This window comes from Podarcis bocagei (genome assembly GCF_964188305.1).
Source record: "Podarcis bocagei genome assembly, chromosome: 4".
In the NCBI taxonomy this organism is placed as follows: Eukaryota; Metazoa; Chordata; class Lepidosauria; order Squamata; family Lacertidae; genus Podarcis; species Podarcis bocagei.
In genome coordinates, this window is record NC_138128.1 from 38,562,718 (window position 1) to 38,581,837 (window position 19,120).

Below are 19,120 nucleotides of genomic sequence, written 5' to 3' on the forward strand. Positions count from 1 at the left end.
TTCCCCATTTGGGGTTAAAGAGCACAACTGTACAGAAGCAAGAAACCAGCCTGAACCATGACAGGTTTGATAAAAATCAGTGATTTCCTTTGAACATATTATTTTTAAACTGATAATTTAAACATTGAAATTGGATTTATTTTAAAGTAAAAATCTGATTTGAAACAAAGCTGAAGACCCTTGGACTCAAGGAATTTGTTCCATGATTCTTTGGATTCTAGCTTTAGACTTGAAGCAAGCTATTTGCTTAGTGTCTTTGTATATGTACAGGGAGCTTCAAAAGTATGTTGGTTAATTTTTCAATTATTCTCTTGCCCCTATAGAAGTAAAAAAAAAATATGCATCTGGACTGCATAACTAAATGCATTTGATTATACACAGGTATATTTAATTGCAAATTAAATATTTAAGGTATTAAATTAGATACTTAATTATTTAAGGAAGTTGGTCCCAATTAGCTAAGTACTGCAGACCTGTTTTTCAAAAGCCAAGTCAGGGGCCCCCTACTTTTGAAAATTTCGATATCTCTATGGTAGTTTTTGTTATGTGAATGGTGCCATGGACCCCCTGGGTGGGTCTGTGAACCCCCAATTGCGAACCACTGATTTAAGGTATATTTAATTGTTTGAAAAGAAATATGGCCTAATTGTTCAATCAGTTAGCAGTCACACTTTGGGTAGTGTATGTTGTACCCCCTGATTAGCTATGCAGACCAGGACAGTGTGGAGCATCTTGGCTGGTCTCAGGCACTCTAACCTCCCTTTCTAGATTTGGACCTGAAAGGCCAAGGAAAAGTGTGAGTGCATGGAGGGCAAGGTGTAAGGAAGCACAATTTGTAACATTGCACAGCATCATTGCTGATCACAGGGCAATGCATGGGGCAATGTCTGCGGCTTCAGATTTCTCAGTTTTGTGGATCTTGACCCAATATGAGAGAGTCTTAATTCTGATCTTAAGCCAGCAGGTTCTTTGATCAATGAATATGTAACAAGTTGCAAAAATATTTAGAAACGTTTTTGTATTTGCTACCTTATTACTGTAATATTTAGCAGAGGTGTGTTTGTGTGAGTATATGAGAGAAACAGGCACCTTATGTTGCATTTTATCCTTGGAATTGAACTTTGCCTATTTCCAGTATGTACAGGAATGTATCAATATAGTTCTATTGTTGGGGTCCAAGAAACTTTGCAGGGGGTCTTTGTAATTTGCATTCATGACACATACTGGTACATAATGCTTGTGCATTCAATCTCTGTGTATCTATCTCCCTCTCTCTCTCTCTCTCTCTCTCTCTCTGTATGCACATGCTTTTTTCAGATAGCCACATTCCAGAACTAAACCCATGCCACTGTGAGTTGAGCAGTGATGGAGTCAGAATGCTTCCTATGTCTCCCACTAGATACAGCCTTGAAAACATAAATGCTGCTTAGGGAGTTAATTATTTTAATTAAAAAATATTAAATTGGCACAGTTACAGATGTATACCATTGCCTTTATACATATGAAATCTCTGGTGTTCTGTATGAAAAGAGTGTGTGAGGATGAACCCTGAGGGCAATTAAGTAATCTCTGGTAATGGACAAGGAAAGTGCTTTTCCTGTTGTGGTTTTGAATGTGCAGGAATTAAATATACTTATGAAATGACAGAAAAATTGAAATTTCATCTGAGCTTGTACCATGGGATTTATTGCTTAATGCGAGAATTGCAATTTCTTGTGGAGTAAGTTTGTCCATCCCTACTAATTATGTCAAAAACAGTATTTAATGTACTCATGCTACACAGCCTCATCCCACATAGTGCTTACACAAGAACAAATGTATCATTCAGGCGATGTGTAGCATTTTTTCAGATAAAATATATTTTACCTGGAACATTTGGAAAATGTTATATATTTGCAGTAGCATAATAACTTGGAGGACTGTGTGACACATGATATGATAGAATCAGTATTTTTTTTTAATGTTCATTATTTAGAAACCCCTTGAGAGATAATGATGTGTTCTGATAAACTTAGTTGAATGTGTAATGACAGATCATTCAAAGACCTGGGGATGCTTTCTTCCTACTGTTGGCTGGAAGCATTTTGTAGGGTCTTCCAAGACCACCTTAATTTTCCTGTCACGATAAATTCAGTATTGTTTTTCAGATGCTGTATCTTTTTCTGGACCTATCATTATTGCCACAGTATACTCCATGCTTACAACCTATATGGTCTCTGTAGCATGGTCTCTGTGGCAGACACTTTGAAAAACAAAAGTCTAAAGAACTCTCAGATTTATAAAGGCATTTGTCCAACATCTATACAAGCAATAAATGGCATTAAAAAAATGGACTGGAAACCAAAATAAAATATTGTTCTTATGAATGGTTGTACAGTGGTACCCCGCAAGACGAATGCCTCGCAAGACGGAAAACCCGCAAGACGAAAGGGTTTTCTGTTTTGGAGGTGCTTCGCAAGACGAATTTCCCTATGGGCTTGCATCGCAAGACGAAAGCCCATAGGGAAATGCTGGCGGTCGGGAGCAAAGACTTTCGCCCACAGCCGGCCTTCAGAAGAGGACCTCTTCTGAAGGCCGGCGGGGGGCAAAAGTCTTTGCTCCCACCCCCCGCCTGCCTTTCCCCCGCCTGCCCCGGGCGATCTTAAAATGCTGGGGGTCGGGAGCGAAGCGTTCGCTGCCGACCCCCAGCATTTTAAAATCTCCAAGGGACAGCAGAGAAGTCTCTGTCCCGGGGAGATTTTAAAATGCTGGGGGTCGGGAGCGAAGCGTTAGCTGCCGACCCCCAGCATTTTAAAATCTCCCCGTGTCCCGGGAAGGTTTTAATATGCTGGGGGTCGGCAGCCCGACCCCCAGCATTTTAAAATCTTCCCGGGACACGGGGAGATTTTAAAATGCTGTTCCGAAGGGGGGGGGACACCTGCCCCAGCCGCCCCACTTCGGAAAGCTGTTCCGAATTGGGGCGGGGGGGGGGGTGGGGACACCAGCCCCAGCCGCCCCACTTCGGAAAGCTGTTCCGAAGTGGGGCGGGGGGGGTGGGGACACCTGCCCCATCCGCCCCACTTCGGAACGCTGTTCCGAAGGGGGGAGGGGGGCGGGAACAGCTGCCCCATCCGCCCCACTTCGGAACGCTGTTCCGAAGGGGGGAGGGGGGGCGGGAACAGCTGCCCCATCCGCCCCACTTCGGAACGCTGTTCCGAAGTGGGGTGGGGGGGTGGGGACACCTGCCCCAGCCGCCCCACTTTGGAAAGCTGTCCAAGTCCTCCGCTGTCCCGGGGTTTTTTAAAATGCTGGGGGTGGGAAGAAAAGCCCTTGTCCCCCCCCCAGCCTTCAGAAGAGGTCCGGGGGCAGACTGTCCCCGGACCTGGTCCGAAGGCGGTTTCCCTAGGAACGCATTAATTGATTTTCAATGCATTCCTATGGGAAACTGTGCATCGCAAGACGAAAAAACCGCAAGACGAAGAGACTTGCGGAACGAATTAATTTCGTCTTGCGAGGCACCACTGTATTAGATTACAGTAAGACCCCAACAAACACAGTGTTACATTCTGGGGATCGCACCTAAAGCCAAAATTGTATATACAGTGGTACCTCTGGTTACGAACTTAATTCGTTCCGGAGGTCCATTCTTAAGCTGAAACTGTTCTTATCCTGAGGCGCACTTTCGCTAATGGGGTGTCCCGCTGTGTGCGTGCCTCTGGCGTGCGATTTCAGTTCGCATCCTTGGGCAAAGTTCACAACCAGGAGCTGCTACTTCCAAATTAGCGGAGTTCGTAACCAGAGGTACCACTGCACTCAAAACACATTGGGTTCAGTGGTGGGTGGGATTTGCCAAAGTCTCCCCCCCACCCGTTGCCCACCCCCTTTTTATTTGTTTGTTTATTGCCAAGCACATAAAGCTGAATGTGCGTAAGTTATATGCATGTACGTTGCAGGCTTACAGTACTTCATGAGGTTCTTGACTTGGATAAGGATAGGGGCAAGATAGAAAATACTGGATTTGGGATAGTGGGTATTTTTCAACCACATCGATAGCGATTACCAATTGTCTTTACAGGAGTTCCGCCAGAAATCTCTAGATTGGGAGAAACAGCGCTTGCACTACCAGCAGCATGTGGCATCACTGGAAGCACAGCGGAAGGCTTTTTCTGAACAGTCTGATCTCATTCAGGTAGAGTTAACGGATGAGGAGTTTGCCTCGGAAAGGACTTACTGGCAGACTTCAGAGCCTTAGCACAATTTAGGTTACCAGTGAAATGACAATGAAACTCCTGATGGAATAACCTTGTCCTGTTCAATATGTAGACAAAGCCAGGAAATAATCTGAAAACTGTACAGTGGCTGGAAGGCAATTGCCTATCTTTGCTGTCAAGTGCCAGCTGGAGAAAGGCCATAAAATGATTCTGGTTGGGTAATTGCACAGTGTGAAAGAATTAAAATACGATGTTGTTCAAAACTGTATAGATGCCAGACAACATGCCACCAGGTGTATGCAACCTGTTTAAATAATGATTTTTAAAAATGGTGCATTTCCTATGTGGCAGGGTAACCAAGGTAGTGTTAATGCATAGCTGTGCTGTTTGTGTCTCTTGAAGCAAGCGTGCAGAGCCTCTGCTGTTTCTGAAAAATTAATCTGTTCATTGAGTTAGTGCTGCTGTGGCTTAGTTTAACTGACCAGGTACCAGCTGTGAATAAACTTGGTCTGACACAAAACACTGGAGTTGTTGATAAGAAGCTCTTGCTGGGAGCTTTGCACTTAATGGACTCCACAGTTGCCACTGAGTGGAAGTTCTGCATGGCAGAAGTTGGCAGTGACAGGATTAAGGCTGACACTGATAGTGTCTTTGTGAAAGATGCTCACAGATGTGCTTGGACAAAGTGTAAGCCTTTTGAAGACAAATACCTTGCTGTAGCTGTGCCTGTGTTTTTGATGGCTTAGTCTATTGAAAGCAGATTTGTTTGGAGCCTTAGCTAGAAGGTCATATCAGTGACAGGGCAGCAAAAAAACCCAGGTAGTAGGATTTTGATTCTCAAAGCAGTCAAAGGGCAGTATTCTGTGAAATAGTTGCAGATGCACACAAGGATTACCACCAGTGCAACAGGACTTCCCACTCTCTCTTGCCACCTGCGCCATTCCCACATCTGTTCTTGAGGGTTGAGGGAACTTCTAGAACAGATCTAGGGGATGCAGGCGGGAGGAGAGGGGAGAACATTCCATTGGCTTAGGGGAAATCCTTGCACTGACAGAACCCTAGTCTATATTTAATGTAACCCAAATAATTCTTAACTGCAGGTATGCAGTCGTCCTGTTGACATTGATTTGGGAATAAGTTGTATGAATAGGATTGCCTCCTTGGATGCTGATGATGTGGGTTTTCCAGGGGAAAAAAAATCATTTATTCATAGGCCACCTTTATCTTCCAAGGAGCTCAATAACATGTTAATTGTACATGTTATGTGAATATCAGAAAAGTTTTTCTGAAAGCCAAGCATAGTTGAGAACTGAAATACTTGATGAGAGAAAATAATTAAAGTTCACTTAGAGTGGTTTATTACATTCATAGAGATTCAGAGCTTTACTTGGAAATTATTTTGATAAGAATACTTGTAAATATTTTAAGAAGTGAAACTCAATTACATACACTTCCCTTACATTATTTAGATTTTAAAGTGGAAAAATGAAGGCACTGAAAAGCATTTTGTTAGTTTTAACATGCTTGAAAAGCTGTGTGCATAAATATTTTTAAGGGATTGTTGACTAAAATATAATTACAACTTCCATCTTATATTTCACTAGCTTTATATCCATTCCAGTTGACCAGTTTGATTTGTATTGTGAAACAATGCATTTCTAAAAGCACAAAAATACAATACTGGAAACTTTCACACCCTACATAAGTTGGTTGGATACCTTCAGTTTAAAAACAGTGCATGCCTAGGTTGCTTTAAAACTCTCAGTTTGAAAGCTTTCCTATCCAGTAGGGAAGCCATCCTGCACAAAAGGTTTTGTGTATGTATATCCCTTAACTTATATGTATGTCTTACGGGACACATTATGTCTGCAGATTCCAAACATATATGTTTGTCTTTATTCCCTTTATCAGTTATAGTGACCATCTAATAAGTGAAGAAGTGCTATATTTCTTGGGAAACTTTTGTTGCAGTTGGAGAAGTTGGACATGTAAACCTCTTGTGGCTCTTTTCTTCCAGAAGTAGTGTCGTGATCACTGCTACAAGTGGACAAAAATAGAACCTAACCCATTTCATTTATGCCAGGAATGGGGAGCTTAACAGAACAGTGCTCTCTGTGTTACAGGCTCAACTGTCCAGCCGGAAGCAAATGTTTGAGTCTGTGGAGCTGGCGAGCCAATCTGAAATCCATCACTTAACTAGCAAGTTGGAAAGGGCCAATGACACTATCTGTGCCAATGAACTGGAAGTGGAAAGGCTGAATATGAAAGTGGATGATTTAACTTCTAGCAATCAGAAAATTTTGGAGGAACATCAAAGAGTACTAGATGAGCTGAAAGTTTCCCGGAACTCACTGGAGGTCTGTGAGTGAATTGCTTGGAAGCAGGTTAATATGCAGCTTGTAATGGTAGTGGGCTGGCAAGTCACTAATTAAATAGGCTTCCTCCCAGCTTTATCCTGAGCCTAATTGAGAAGCAATGTCTGACAGGGAAGGGATTGTTCCAAGTTGTCCTCCTCTTTGGGTATATGCACAAGCACAATAGCGTGCTTATTCTAAAATCTTAATCCCATTTGTTGTATCTTTGCATCACTAATTTCCATCTTCTCCTCTGAAGGTTCTACATGAAGAAAAGATGGAACTTAGAGCCACTCTGCTCTCTCAGGAGGACTTCATTAACAACCTACAGATGCATAAAGAACAATTACAGAAGGAAGTGTCCAAACTAACTGAAACCTTGCAAAACAAAGAAGCTTTTGTCAGGTATGGTTCTTGGCATCAAAACATACCGAAATTATGCCCTTTGCCTGAAACCTAGATATTCCTAGATGTCTAGGAAAAGTCTGTAGCACATGTGTTTTTCCAACCCAACTGAAGATAGATAGTGATTAGTATTCAGCATTTGCTAAAAACGTTATTTAAAAAAAGGAAAAAGAGGCAGGATTATATCAGTCTACAGCATGGTTTAAGGTGGATTTTCTAAATGTTTCTTGGAGAGAGAAAGAGAAAATAGATTTTATATTTTTAACTGACTGTCAATTAACTGTTGCCAGTTTGAGAGGCTTTCAGTGAGGCATCAAAACATCCAGTGGAAGTTACCATAATCTACCTCTCCCTTTTGAGAACTGCTTCAGTAGGTTAACAAATACACTTGCTAAATTTAATTGTTTGTTCTTGTAATAGTGGAATAATGCCTCTGGTTATTTATTCTCTACACCACCAATCCTACTTCTCTGAATTAAAAATTGCCACTGTAGTAAATTCATGCATTTTGAATTACATTTTGTGAGGGTACACATGGACTGCTTTTAGGATTTTGTACTACCGTCCAGTGAAATATGTGAAATTTCAGCCAGACCAAATGCATTTATTGAATGTCTTATTATTTGTTCCTTTTATTTCAAGGATCCACAAATTTTGACTGGCCTTGATAAGCAAGGACACTTGTGTTTGACATAGACCCCATCTCACGTGGGGGATGGGGTCTTGTCTCTTGGCAACATACTGAACTTGAGGTAATTGGAGAACATTCAAAGCCTAGCACGAATGTGAGAATTAGCCTTCTCCCCTTCTCAGATGGTATGGAAGGAGGCAGAGGCTTATCCCTGTTGCGTATCCTACTCACTAGGATGGAGTCAGTCACCAGATATTTGTCAGATCATCTCTGGCAAGCAGATATATGGACCTTTGCTTTATTGTATTACTTTAAAGTGTTTCAATTTCCCCCCAAAAAACCCTCTTGTTGGATGTTGGCTTTCATAAGTTGAGCACTTTTCTTGGGCAGAAATTGTAAGGTGGATGATAATACTAGAATTGAGTCATACTTCCCATCCTCTTTCCTTACCGATTAACACCTGGAACAACATTTTAAACTGTAAGATCCTTGTGACTGATAGTTACGACCTACTGAGAGTCCCTAAATTACTGTTCCAAGCTTTAAAAAGGCAGTAGTAACTAACTGACCTGCTTTTCTTGTAACACTAAGCCAAACCATTGCTGAAAACAAATGTGTGGTCTCCCGGAAAAAGAGTGTGGCTGCTTCATTTGTTCTTGAGTCCTCATGCAAGGTGAACCATGATTTGGGTTAGTGTATTGTCCAACCCAGGTTCTTGGTTTGCCTCCTTCAGACAAACCACAAGCTTTAACCAAGGTTTGTTCTTGAATTACAGCTTGTGGTTTATTTTGAAGCGACAAACCATGAACCTTGATTTGGATGACACACTAAGCCAAACCATGGCCTATATCACAGCAGTAGCAGTACCAGTACCAGTGGGGAAGCAAAGTTGCCACAATCTCCCTTCTAGTATGGTTTGGCTTAGCATTACATGTGAACTGGGCCATAGCTCTGCCTGGCCAGAGCTTAAGGTGAGTAACACGCAAGGGCTGCGCTGTTCCCTTTTTCATTTGCAACACTGATGGTGAACATGATTATTTCTTCCACGATTATTTCATTGACGGTTAAGTGCGGTTAATGTAGAGTTGAGGTACTACTTTCTATTTTAGTCATATATTTAGCACTTCAGAAACAAGCATCGCAATATTCAACTGTGTTGTGGGTTTGTTTGCACATCTAATAGAACTGGTGTGTCTGATTTAATTTGGATGTCAGAAGGCTACGGTCTTTAGGAACTCACATGTCTTCCTGTACAGGTCGCTGGAAGAGTGCCTGCAGAGCAGTGAAGGAGCCAATGGAATCTATCGTAGCAGGACAGAGTTGGACAACATACACTTGCACCTAGAGCATCCTGAAATTATTCATCTTGAGGGCAGGTAGATGATCATTGCAGAAATTTCTCCACCTTTACAAAAGAGTTTGAATTTAGAAGATAAGTTCTGAATCTTTACGTAGCAGAGGGCTCTAATGGTGGCTTAGAAATGTCTAAACTTTTTAGTAATTTATTTAGCATTATATGAATAGGACATCCTTACTTGGAGATGCCTGACTGTAATTTAAGACATTTTTATCTCATACAAAGGTCTAAGAGTCATATATGCTTGCTTTGTTGTTGTTTAGTCGTGTCCAACTTTTATGCTTGCTAGGTGACTAAAATTACAACTTCTCATCAACTGTTGAATTGTTGAGTGAGCAACAAGCTACCAAGGAAAAGTTTCTGTAACTTGGATGTTGCTCAGTGGGATTTGTGCATCAGATTTTTTTGCGGGGGGCTCAGATAATTGCAAAATGGCTGCCACTCTCCTCTCTGTAGCGATTTGCTACAATAGTTTACAAAGTCTTTTGTGTTTTGTTGTGCTTGTACCATTTTGGAATATAGCCTGGGTTCTGCAAATGCAAACCATGCCCCGCCGAGTGAATTGCTAACTGAGAAATGCCAGGAGCTGCAGCTGACAGAAGAGCACCTCTGCCAGGCCAAGGCTGAGATAAAAAAGGTGAGGGTCTTTTGTGCAAATAAAAGATGTGCAGTGATATATCATTTTAAAATAGGTTTGGGCACTGTAGGAATCGATGTTGTTACTGAAAGCCCCATCACACCTAGTAAGCACCCTTGTTTTTAATGGTTGCTTCTGAGTTTTGTCTATGTATTAGATGTCATCTATGTATTAAGCTAAGAATTTACTCTGATGTGGCTTGATGTTCATTTTAGGGATTTTTTAGTCCATAGAGTGGAACAAACTATGCAACAATCAGCTTCTTCAGTTTCTGTGTTTTAAATCCTTCCCACAATTTTGTTTAATAGCTCAACCTGGTCCAGTGGCTAGGTCAGTGAGTATTTCATATAGAATGGAAAGCAATTTTTTTTAGTGTTCAGTTGTGTTCAGCATTACTTTTGAAATGGTGCTTACAATTTGACTATTGGCACCTATCACCTTTTTTGATGACACAAAGTGGGTCCTTTACTCTTCTGGCCTCTGCATTTTGGTAATATTTTAAAAAATATTTGTCTTATTTGCACTTTTGTGTGCAGTAGAAACTCAGGAACAGTCAGGGGGCATTGTTATAGTGTGAATAATTCAGTTGGCCAGTCCACTTGTGGGTAATTTGCTAGTTTATCATTAATCCCTCGATTCAATGAAATACAACTGCCCTAAGAATGCAGAAGATCAATGTATACAGGCAGAACTATTACACTGTGCATTAGTACTGAATGAATTATGAAACAGTGCTGCTCACTAGGATTAAGTAGTGAGCAACTGGAGGATGTTGTGCTTCCAGAGAGCTTCGTATGCTGAGATTTCTGATAATCAGTGAAATGTTAACCGCAAATTTCATATATGTTTCTGTCTAGCTGAAGGAGCAGCTATTGCACAAAGAACATAGTCACAACAGCGAGTTAGAAGGAATGAAGCAGGAGGTTGCTCAGCTAACACGGGAGCTTCACCAGCGCGACATCACAATTGCCTCATCAAATAGTTGTACTTTAAACTTGGAGCAGCAACTAAAAATAGAGATTGAAAAAGCAGAACGGAAGGCAGTGGAGCACAGGGTAAATAGGCTGTTATCCCTCAAAATGTTTTGATGTATAGCAATTAGAGCAGGGGGTTGCAAACCTTTATGGAGCAGTAGGCACATCTTGCATTTTGAAAGAGTGCTGTGGGCACCAGTCACAACATGCCATGGGAGGGGTGGCATAACAAAAAAATTGTGCAGTCATGGTGAAGCTTTTTCTGTAATTGTATTTCCATACTGGAAAAGGCTAAGCCTTTTCCGCACAGCTGTTAAAGGCACAAATATTCTGGTTTTCCCCAATGCCAACCCCAACCCATAGCCTAAAGTGTCCCATTAAACACATGTATACCATTGTACTATAAGTTGACTATGCAGTGAATTCTTAATGAGTCCCTGGTTTTTAGCTTCTCTGCAGGTAGGAGGCATGCCTAAGCCTCTTTCATAAAGTTTTCACATTTGCATTTGGCAGAGGAGTAGAGATTATTTAATATTAGAAAAAAATAATAATTTCTAGGGCATACCTAATCCCAGATGAACCCACTGCAGGAAAGATGTAGCTTGGTGTGGCGTTCATACAGAGACCCCCGTTGTTTCACAGACTTACTGACCTATACAAAACTACTTTATTCTTCCGCTGCCACCAATTTTGTGGAAAAAAACCAGGGTTCCCCGGTGAAGTATTGAGTCTCAGTCAGGTAAACAATGAAGATTAAAGTTTATTTCAAACACAAACAAGTTTTAAAATATATTTGAAAAGCTGTCAGTCTATTCCCTCACAATCATGTCCCTGTCTGTAACTCACTCTGACTCTTCTATCTCCCCGCCCAAAAGAACCAACCCAACTAACTGTCAAAACCTCTGGGCTGAGCCTCAAAATCAGGTAGGCTCCCCCAGGCTTCCTTATTGGTAAACCTATTAACCCTTTCTCTCCCCCAATACAAACGTATCCCCAAAGAATGGGCAAACACCACACTTGGTTACTAGGGGAAAAGAAAAGGCAAACTATGGAAAGTCTGAGGTCTCAAAAATAACACAGAAGCAGAGAGGCCACTAAAGGAGAGGAGGAAACAGCTGCTCTTTGGGACCCCAGGGATATCTGTTGCCTGGCGTCCAAACAACTCATTTATGAACTACAGCTCTCATGTATTCATTGGCAAAAACCACTACCAGCTGGGAGTAGCCAGGCTGGCTAATTTCACAGAAATTGCATAGAAAGCTGCCTGTACATTTTGATTTATAGCTTTCTAGGATGGCTAGGAACTTATTTTTTAAAAAATGAAATATCAGAGTCTTGGGCCCTGCCTGTGGGTTACTGATGAAGAAGGCTTTTGCAGGAATGATGGCACTCATGGGTGCCTGGTTGGTGAGCCCTGCATTAGAGGAAACCATCTGTTGTGGGATGACACTTCTTTGGTTGCACATATGTTCCAGACCTTTAGCTGTATTGGCACCACATTTTCAGAGTTAGCTATGAGGGCTAGAAACTTGCTAAGATTAAGGTTACAATTCTCAGATTGGCACAAGTTTATGGGCTATATGGTTCCTCCATGTGAAATATACCGTAATTTTCGCTCTATAACACACATATTTTTTCTCCTAAAAAGTAAGGGGAAATGTCTGTGCGTGTTATTGAGTGAATGTGTGGTCCCTGGAGCTGACTCGCCAGAGCGCAGGGGCAAAAATAGGCAAAAATCAGGCAAAAATAAGATCGGGCGGGCGGGCGGAGGGAAGGCGGAAGCTGCTGCTTTCCTGCATTCTGCCTCAGGGTCTTACTGCCCACCCGCTTCTGTTGCTACGTTTGCTCAAACTCAACAAAGAGCAGGGAATCCCCTGCCCTCCTGGCAAGCAGAGGGTTAAGGAAAGGATCGAGTCCTTCCTTCTAATTCTTTCCTAGTCACACTGCGCGCAGGCTCCAGCCCACCACGTCTTCCCCTCCGTGCTCTAGGGACTCGCAGGCAGCCGAAAAACATGCAGGTGGGAGAGAGAGAGAGAGGGCTGGCTTGGGTGTGGGGGGACTTTTGCCTTCCTTTCCTCCCCCCCTGTTAAACCCCTCCCCTGCATTCTTAGCCAGCTGCTTCTCCGCACACGCCTCTTGTGCTCCTTGTCCCTTCTGCGTTTTTCCTTCCCTCCCCATTTAAAATGTGGTGACAAAGCACGGATCCACATGGATCCTCAGGATTTTTGCATTGGGTCACCCCAAATTCACCATCAGATCACATTACATGTCCATGGCTACAGTCTGTACCAAAAAAATCATGCACCCACTGTTGCCTGGGGCCACAGTGGTGCAAAAACGTGGTTACAAAGCATGGATCCTCAGGATTTTTGCATTGGGTCACCCCAAATTCACCATCAGATCACATAGCATGTCCATGGCTACATCTTGCACCAAAAAAATCACGCACCCACTGTTGCCTAGGGTCGCAGTGGTGCAAAAACGTGGTTACAAAGCATGGATCCACATGGATCCTCAGGATTTTTGCATTGGGCTACTCCAGACTCACTGTCAGATCACATGTCTGTGGCCACAGCATGAACCACAAAAATCATACATCCACTGTTTCATTTAGAATATTTTTTTTCTTGTTTTCCTCCTCTAAAAACTATGTGCGTGTTATGGTCTGGTGCGTGTTATAGAGCGAAAAATACGATACTAACGGGGGAAAATGGTAACTTCTCCCCATCCCCCACCCTGTCACTTCAGGCTGTTTTGTCGCAGTTGGAATCTCTTAAGCAAGACAATCACCAGCTCTCAGAAATTCTTCAGAAGGTAAGTGTCTGGTGTGATGGGATGTGCTATTTGAAGTGTTGTGCACTTGTAGTCTCTCTATAAAACACTTGGCTTTTGTGTGTGTTGCGCAGGCAAGTGCATCTTTCATATATTTATACAAAGCTTTGAAAGGTGATTTGATATTTTTATACTGAAGCTTGCAGGTTAAGTCACAGTGGGGTTTAAGTGAAATTGGTGAGTCTTACTTCTGACTAAACATCCTAATCGTTAGTATAGAAAGATGGACAGATTGAACTATGTATATTTTATTTTCTGGGCCCACTAGGTGTCAGTGCAATGTTAGTGAAGGAGAGTATAAAATGAAACATTGCAATAAAAGTTGGCATTCAAAGCCTGCTCACACAATGTTTTGATTGAACCCCTACACATAGTTATAGTAATTTGAAGCCCATCCACATTGTCACAGAAAAATTGTGCTGTCTCTTCTCAGTAATAAGAACACTGTTGCAGATGATTTCCCCCGATGAATGTTGCCGAACTGGTGGAACTTGTTTTCTGCACATGGCTGCAGCAGACAGAATTGTCTCATATTGGTAATTAAAGTGGGCATATCAGAGGGTGGTGTCTTCTTGTGCCCCTCCCCACCCCTCCCCATAATTTAAGCTCTCTGGAGAAAACAAGCATTTGAGAACAAAACATTGAAAATTGAATACTAGTGAAGATTTGTCTAGGGCATTTAATTTTAGTAGGTATTAAGAAAATACAATTTGGTTTGTGTTTATAATCAAGTGAGATAATTTGGCTGTTCAGACATTGCACACACACACACACACACACACACACACACAGTCTCTTCTGTACCTTGTGAGACAACGTGTGAGCCTCGGGTTTCCTTCCATCTGTTTCCCCACTTCTGTCATTATGGGGAGAAGTGAACCAAATTGATCCTGTGTTTGTTAGTTTGAACATGGGATCTCCCTATACTTAGGAAAATCTCCTTGTCCAGGTGTTCATTTTTACAACAGATAGGGTGAGCAGGGCAGCAGCTCATGAGTCAATAGCCCTCTGCATAGAGGGGTGGGAGTCATGTCCCTACATCCTCCAGGGTGTACGGGGGGGGGGGGGGGAGAGGGCGGATTCTGAGTTTGATTTTGTTCTTCAGTTTACAAGTATACAGTGGTACCTCGGGTTACATATGCTTCAGGTTACACACTCCGCTAACCCAGAAATAGTGCTTCGGGTTAAGAACTTTGCTTCAGGATGAGAACAGAAATTGGGCTCCAGCGGTGCAGCAGCAAGAGGCCCCATTAGCTAAAGTGGTGCTTCAGGTTAAGAACAGTTTCAGGTTAAGAACGGACCTCTGGAACGAATTAAGTACTTAACCCGAGGTACCACTGTATTCATATTTTGAAATGAAATTAATCTAGATCACATGTTACAAAATGCATTTCAACATTTTGATGTGACAAGAAACAAATGGTAGGGAGCAGGTTTGATAATGTTCTACGTCTCCACTTGAAAATACAGAAGGAAATTTCACTTGAAAATCTTGAATGACATCTCAGCATTTGCAGATATGTTGCAGCTCTTGCAAGCTGATTAGAATAGGGAAGTGAAGGAGATGGGATAGAGGCTAACTAAGTTAAATAATCTTACTAAGGGAAATTACTGAGCTAAAAACTTGATATTTCAAAAATGTATATGTTTGCTCAGTGTTGCTCAGCTGACGGTAGTTATGCTCTGATCTGTGTGTGCATGTGTGGTTGGATTTCTTGGTAATAGGATCTTGGACTCGTGACTCTAGAGGGGTCAGTCCCAGCTGGTTATTTAAGCTTTTCTCTGCAGTTGGCAAATACACTAATCACACAGCGGTTTCAAATGAATGGAGTGTCAGGAGATTTTTTGTATATCCAGGTACAAGCAAGCAGTCCCATTGGCTTTGGTGTTAGTGGTGAGCTGTGCAGCTGGAACACATTTAATGTGACTGACATTTAAGTGATCACAAATTGGTCTTGAAGTTCACACCCAATTGAGATGAATGAGGGAAGCTTGTACCTATGTAGGTTTGATTAGTTTGGTCTTTCTAGATGTAGACTCATTCAGACAGCTGGTGATTGATTTACACTCTGAAGGGATTTTTTCCTAGTAGAAGACTTGGAAAATTTACTTCTTAAATCTGCAATACAAAATCAAACTTTCTAGGGAAAGCTGGGCTGGTGAACAAACACAGCAGCGCTGACTAAAGCACTTCTGTCACCTTAAGGGAAAAAGTGCCCCCCTGGCAGAATTCCAGGAAAGTTATACCAAAGCCCTAAATAAGGTGGAGTCTGAAAACCAGCGATTATTGAAAGAACTAGCAGAAACTAAAGCCAGCCTGGAAGCCTCATCCCGCAGGTCTCAGGGCAGATATGAGAATATCATGCAGCAGATGCAGCAGCAGATGACTGAGATAAAGAATGTGGAAAGCAGGTAAGATCTATGTGTTCAACAAGTTTTTCGCTTGTTCTGATGAATTGTTTACAATGGCTGAAATCCTAGTATAGCTTAACGACTATGGAGTTCTGCAGAAAGTCATTCTGCTGTTACACCTTGAAGTCTCTGTGCACTGCATGTGTTTCCCCCCTGGAACTGAAAACAGTTTGTTCCTAAGCGTTCTTGCATAATATTTGCAGCTGAGAAGAGCTGGTCTGTATTGAGTGAATTATTTTTTTTAATAATCCATGTTCAGGAGACTGCAAGAGCTGCAGTGTAAGCATGAAGAAGAAATGAGAGTACTTCAGGATAAATTTGACAAGACTGTTCAGCATTATGAAGAAGAAATTCAAAAGGTGCAGCATTTGTCAACCAGAAGAGTTTTTAGTACAGCTGATGGACTGTCACCCCAGATCAGCAGGAGCAACTCCGTTGAATCCTTGTCCTGTGATCCCCTTCTGAGATCAGATTCCTTGCCACATGGAAACAGTGAATTTACTTATATGTTCGGCAAGAATGAGAAAGAACTCCTGTCTTTGGTAAGCATGAAACGAAGTGTCACACCAAGTTATATGCAGAATCCGCGAGGGTTGAGTGTGGTGCCTAATGTAAAACCACTACCACAAATGTTTGATGTGTGTGTTAGACTAGACAAATCTTATTTGAAAAAGTCTTCCAAATGCCATGAAACCTCTGTTCAAATGAAGACTGCGAGGATTCTGTAGTAGGACAGCAGGTGGCAGCAGCTTGTTGACAAGAGGCACAGAAAGGGGTGTCCCAAGTACAACTGAATTGTTCCTTGTCTGCATGCAGACCAAAGCGGATTCCACTGCCCCTCTTCAGTTGACTTGCTGCTTATCAAAGCCTGGGCTTAAGATTGGATGAAAACATGGGCGAACAGGGAGGGCTTGCTCATAGGTCCTGCTTCTCCATCATTTCTTCCCAATTCCCTGTGCTTTCTTTGCTAGTGGTTTGCATGCATGCACATGGCATGGTGAGATTGGCCAACGCTGCGCTAGCAGTGAGTTCGTTGCTGGCATGCTGCAATTCCTTCTATGGATAAGCAGCTCTTTATCATGCCTACCTCTCTCCTAGGAAGGCTGTAAACAACATTCACACCAATACATTCAAAGTACTGCACAGCTTCCCCTAAAGAATTCTGGGAGCTATGGTTCCTTTACAGGTTTTCAGAGTGGTTTAACAGTCAACCCCCTTTCACAGGGAACTCTGGAAATTGTATGTCTGTGAAGGGACTAGAGGTTTCCTAACAAATCTCACTACCCTTAACAAACTACACCTCCCAGAATTATGGGGGATGTCATGTCTGTTTATAATGTTTTGAATGTGTGGTGTGATTGTGGCCTTAGACATTATAATGGTAGCTCTTGCAATGGAGAACCATGTGGAAGTGGGTGGAATAGGATTTGGTGCCTGCAATGTCTAGTATTAAGAAAACTGAAACATTGATATTAAGTTGTTCCTATAATATGAGCTATTGATACACTCATGTGCAATGTAGGTCTTTAGTATAGTAGCTCCAGAAAAGGCACCATATGTCCTCTTACACTTACACAGTTTCTATTGGTTGTGCATTTAGGGTTTAACTCAACTAAGGACTTCTGCTTGTGTATCAAGGCTTCCCCACCCTCAATGACCCCAAAATTGCCTTGAGGCCCCAGTGAGAAACCCCAGAACATGCGGAGGGAGGCGAGGTGGGGTTCATTCTGTCTGACAAGCTGAAATACTTGTGCAGACAGAACGATTAGAAGTGTGTGACATTGAATTCCATCCTATAATTTTATTTTTGAAAGATGTGACTCCTTGACCATAGCTTGCTGAGGTATATTGAGAATCTTGAGGGGAGCATGAAAGGCTTACAGTTCAATCCTAATCTTGTTTAATCAGAAGTCAGCCCCATTTCTGTGACTTGAAATCCTAAAAATATTTCAATTAACTTCAGTGTTTTAAAGGCAAATAATAATTACTAGAGTTTTCAGTCATGATTTCTAATGTACAACTTCATCACACCCAATCTAAGCTCAATAGATGAAAGCTTAGGTGTGGGTGTGTGCTCAAAAGCAAACTATATTGAAATAATTGAGATTAATCTCCAAGTTAACATATTTGGATGATGGTGTAAGCCAAATACTATATAATCCAACATTTTCACATTTTTCAGGGTTAAATATATACCAACAGTGCTGAGATGATGCTTTGCTTAGGGGATTTCTGCCCATAGATGCAGTTAAATAGTAAAATGTAGCAGTAGGCCAGAAATAATCTTCTGGTTGAGTCCTGTTCAACATATATGTTTTATTTTTAGAGCCCGTTGCCTACAACAAATATTGGTGCGATTGCTGTCAAGTTCTTGGAGGAGGAAGAAGAAAGATCTCAACATATCTTAGAACGCTTAGATGCACATATTGAGGAGTTGAAAAAGGAGAGTGAAATGACAATACAGCAGTTCAAACACCAAAAGTGACATTGCTTCAAGACCCAAGGATTGGAAAGCTGGCTTAATATAAGATGCATCAAGAAGGGGACCAAGGGAGACTTCAGCAGCTAGAAAGGGGCTTCTCTTCTTTTCCCTGGTTTTGGTGGTGGTGAAACCAAGGAAATGAAGTTTGTCTGGAGCAAAGCATTTTGTCTGGGGGCAGTAATTGCACTACTTTCTAGATGCCTTATTAAGTCCTGCTGCACAAGAGTGTGCAGTGACTTTCAGGAAGGAATGATGTAGCGCTTTTTTGTAAAAGAAAATAAATATATTTTATATGTATATATCCATGTGAATAAATAAAATGACAACTAACCCATCTTCTTCTTATATCGTTACAACTCATGTTGCTGAACATTTTGGGAATTAGGTTACTTTTTGCTTCCAATTTTGCTTGATGTTTATTCCATGAAATATGTTATTCAAACAGTTTGAGAAACCAAGAAAAGGAGTTGTGATTTTGCTTCCTTTTTAGTTTTCCTGTAGAGTTGGAGTTTCCTGTACTTTGTGTTGCTATCACTTGCATACCAAACACTACATAATGATGTGGCACTGGTTCCATTGGGGGTCTGTTTTATTACTATTTATCTTTCATAGTTGAAGAGGACAAAATGCAGTGAAATAGATACTCCATGAAAAGAGAGGGTGTTTTGGTGGAAGATAAGTTGGTACAGAAGGTGAAGTTCAATGTAAGTAATAAACACCTATACATGAAATCCATTTTACTTAAACAACAGCTGCCTTATGAAGTACTAAGCAGCTGCTCACAGCCATAAGAGCAAATTTAGAAGGCTGGTCAATCTGCCAGACAGCTATTAAAAAGTTGTTTTA

The 19,120-nt window shown here is 41.7% G+C and overlaps 1 protein-coding gene across 6 annotated transcripts in view; it reads left to right on the forward strand.

The window, feature by feature from the left end:
- Positions 1–18,615, forward strand: part of CEP63 (centrosomal protein 63) — a 30,301-nt gene extending 11,686 nt beyond the window's left edge. For all 6 annotated transcript variants that reach the window (XM_081192614.1, XM_081192617.1, XM_081192613.1 and 3 more), the window contains exons 6-15: positions 4,055–4,168; positions 6,314–6,547; positions 6,804–6,949; positions 8,837–8,956; positions 9,460–9,574; positions 10,432–10,629; positions 13,297–13,362; positions 15,587–15,792; positions 16,052–16,334; positions 18,119–18,615. In XM_081192614.1, the coding sequence (XP_081048740.1) occupies positions 4,055–4,168; positions 6,314–6,547; positions 6,804–6,949; positions 8,837–8,956; positions 9,460–9,574; positions 10,432–10,629; positions 13,297–13,362; positions 15,587–15,792; positions 16,052–16,334; positions 18,119–18,277 (1,641 nt within the window). In that variant the 3' untranslated portion in view covers positions 18,278–18,615. The remainder of the gene's footprint in view (positions 1–4,054; positions 4,169–6,313; positions 6,548–6,803; positions 6,950–8,836; positions 8,957–9,459; positions 9,575–10,431; positions 10,630–13,296; positions 13,363–15,586; positions 15,793–16,051; positions 16,335–18,118) is intronic.
- Positions 18,616–19,120: the final 505 nt, after the last annotated feature.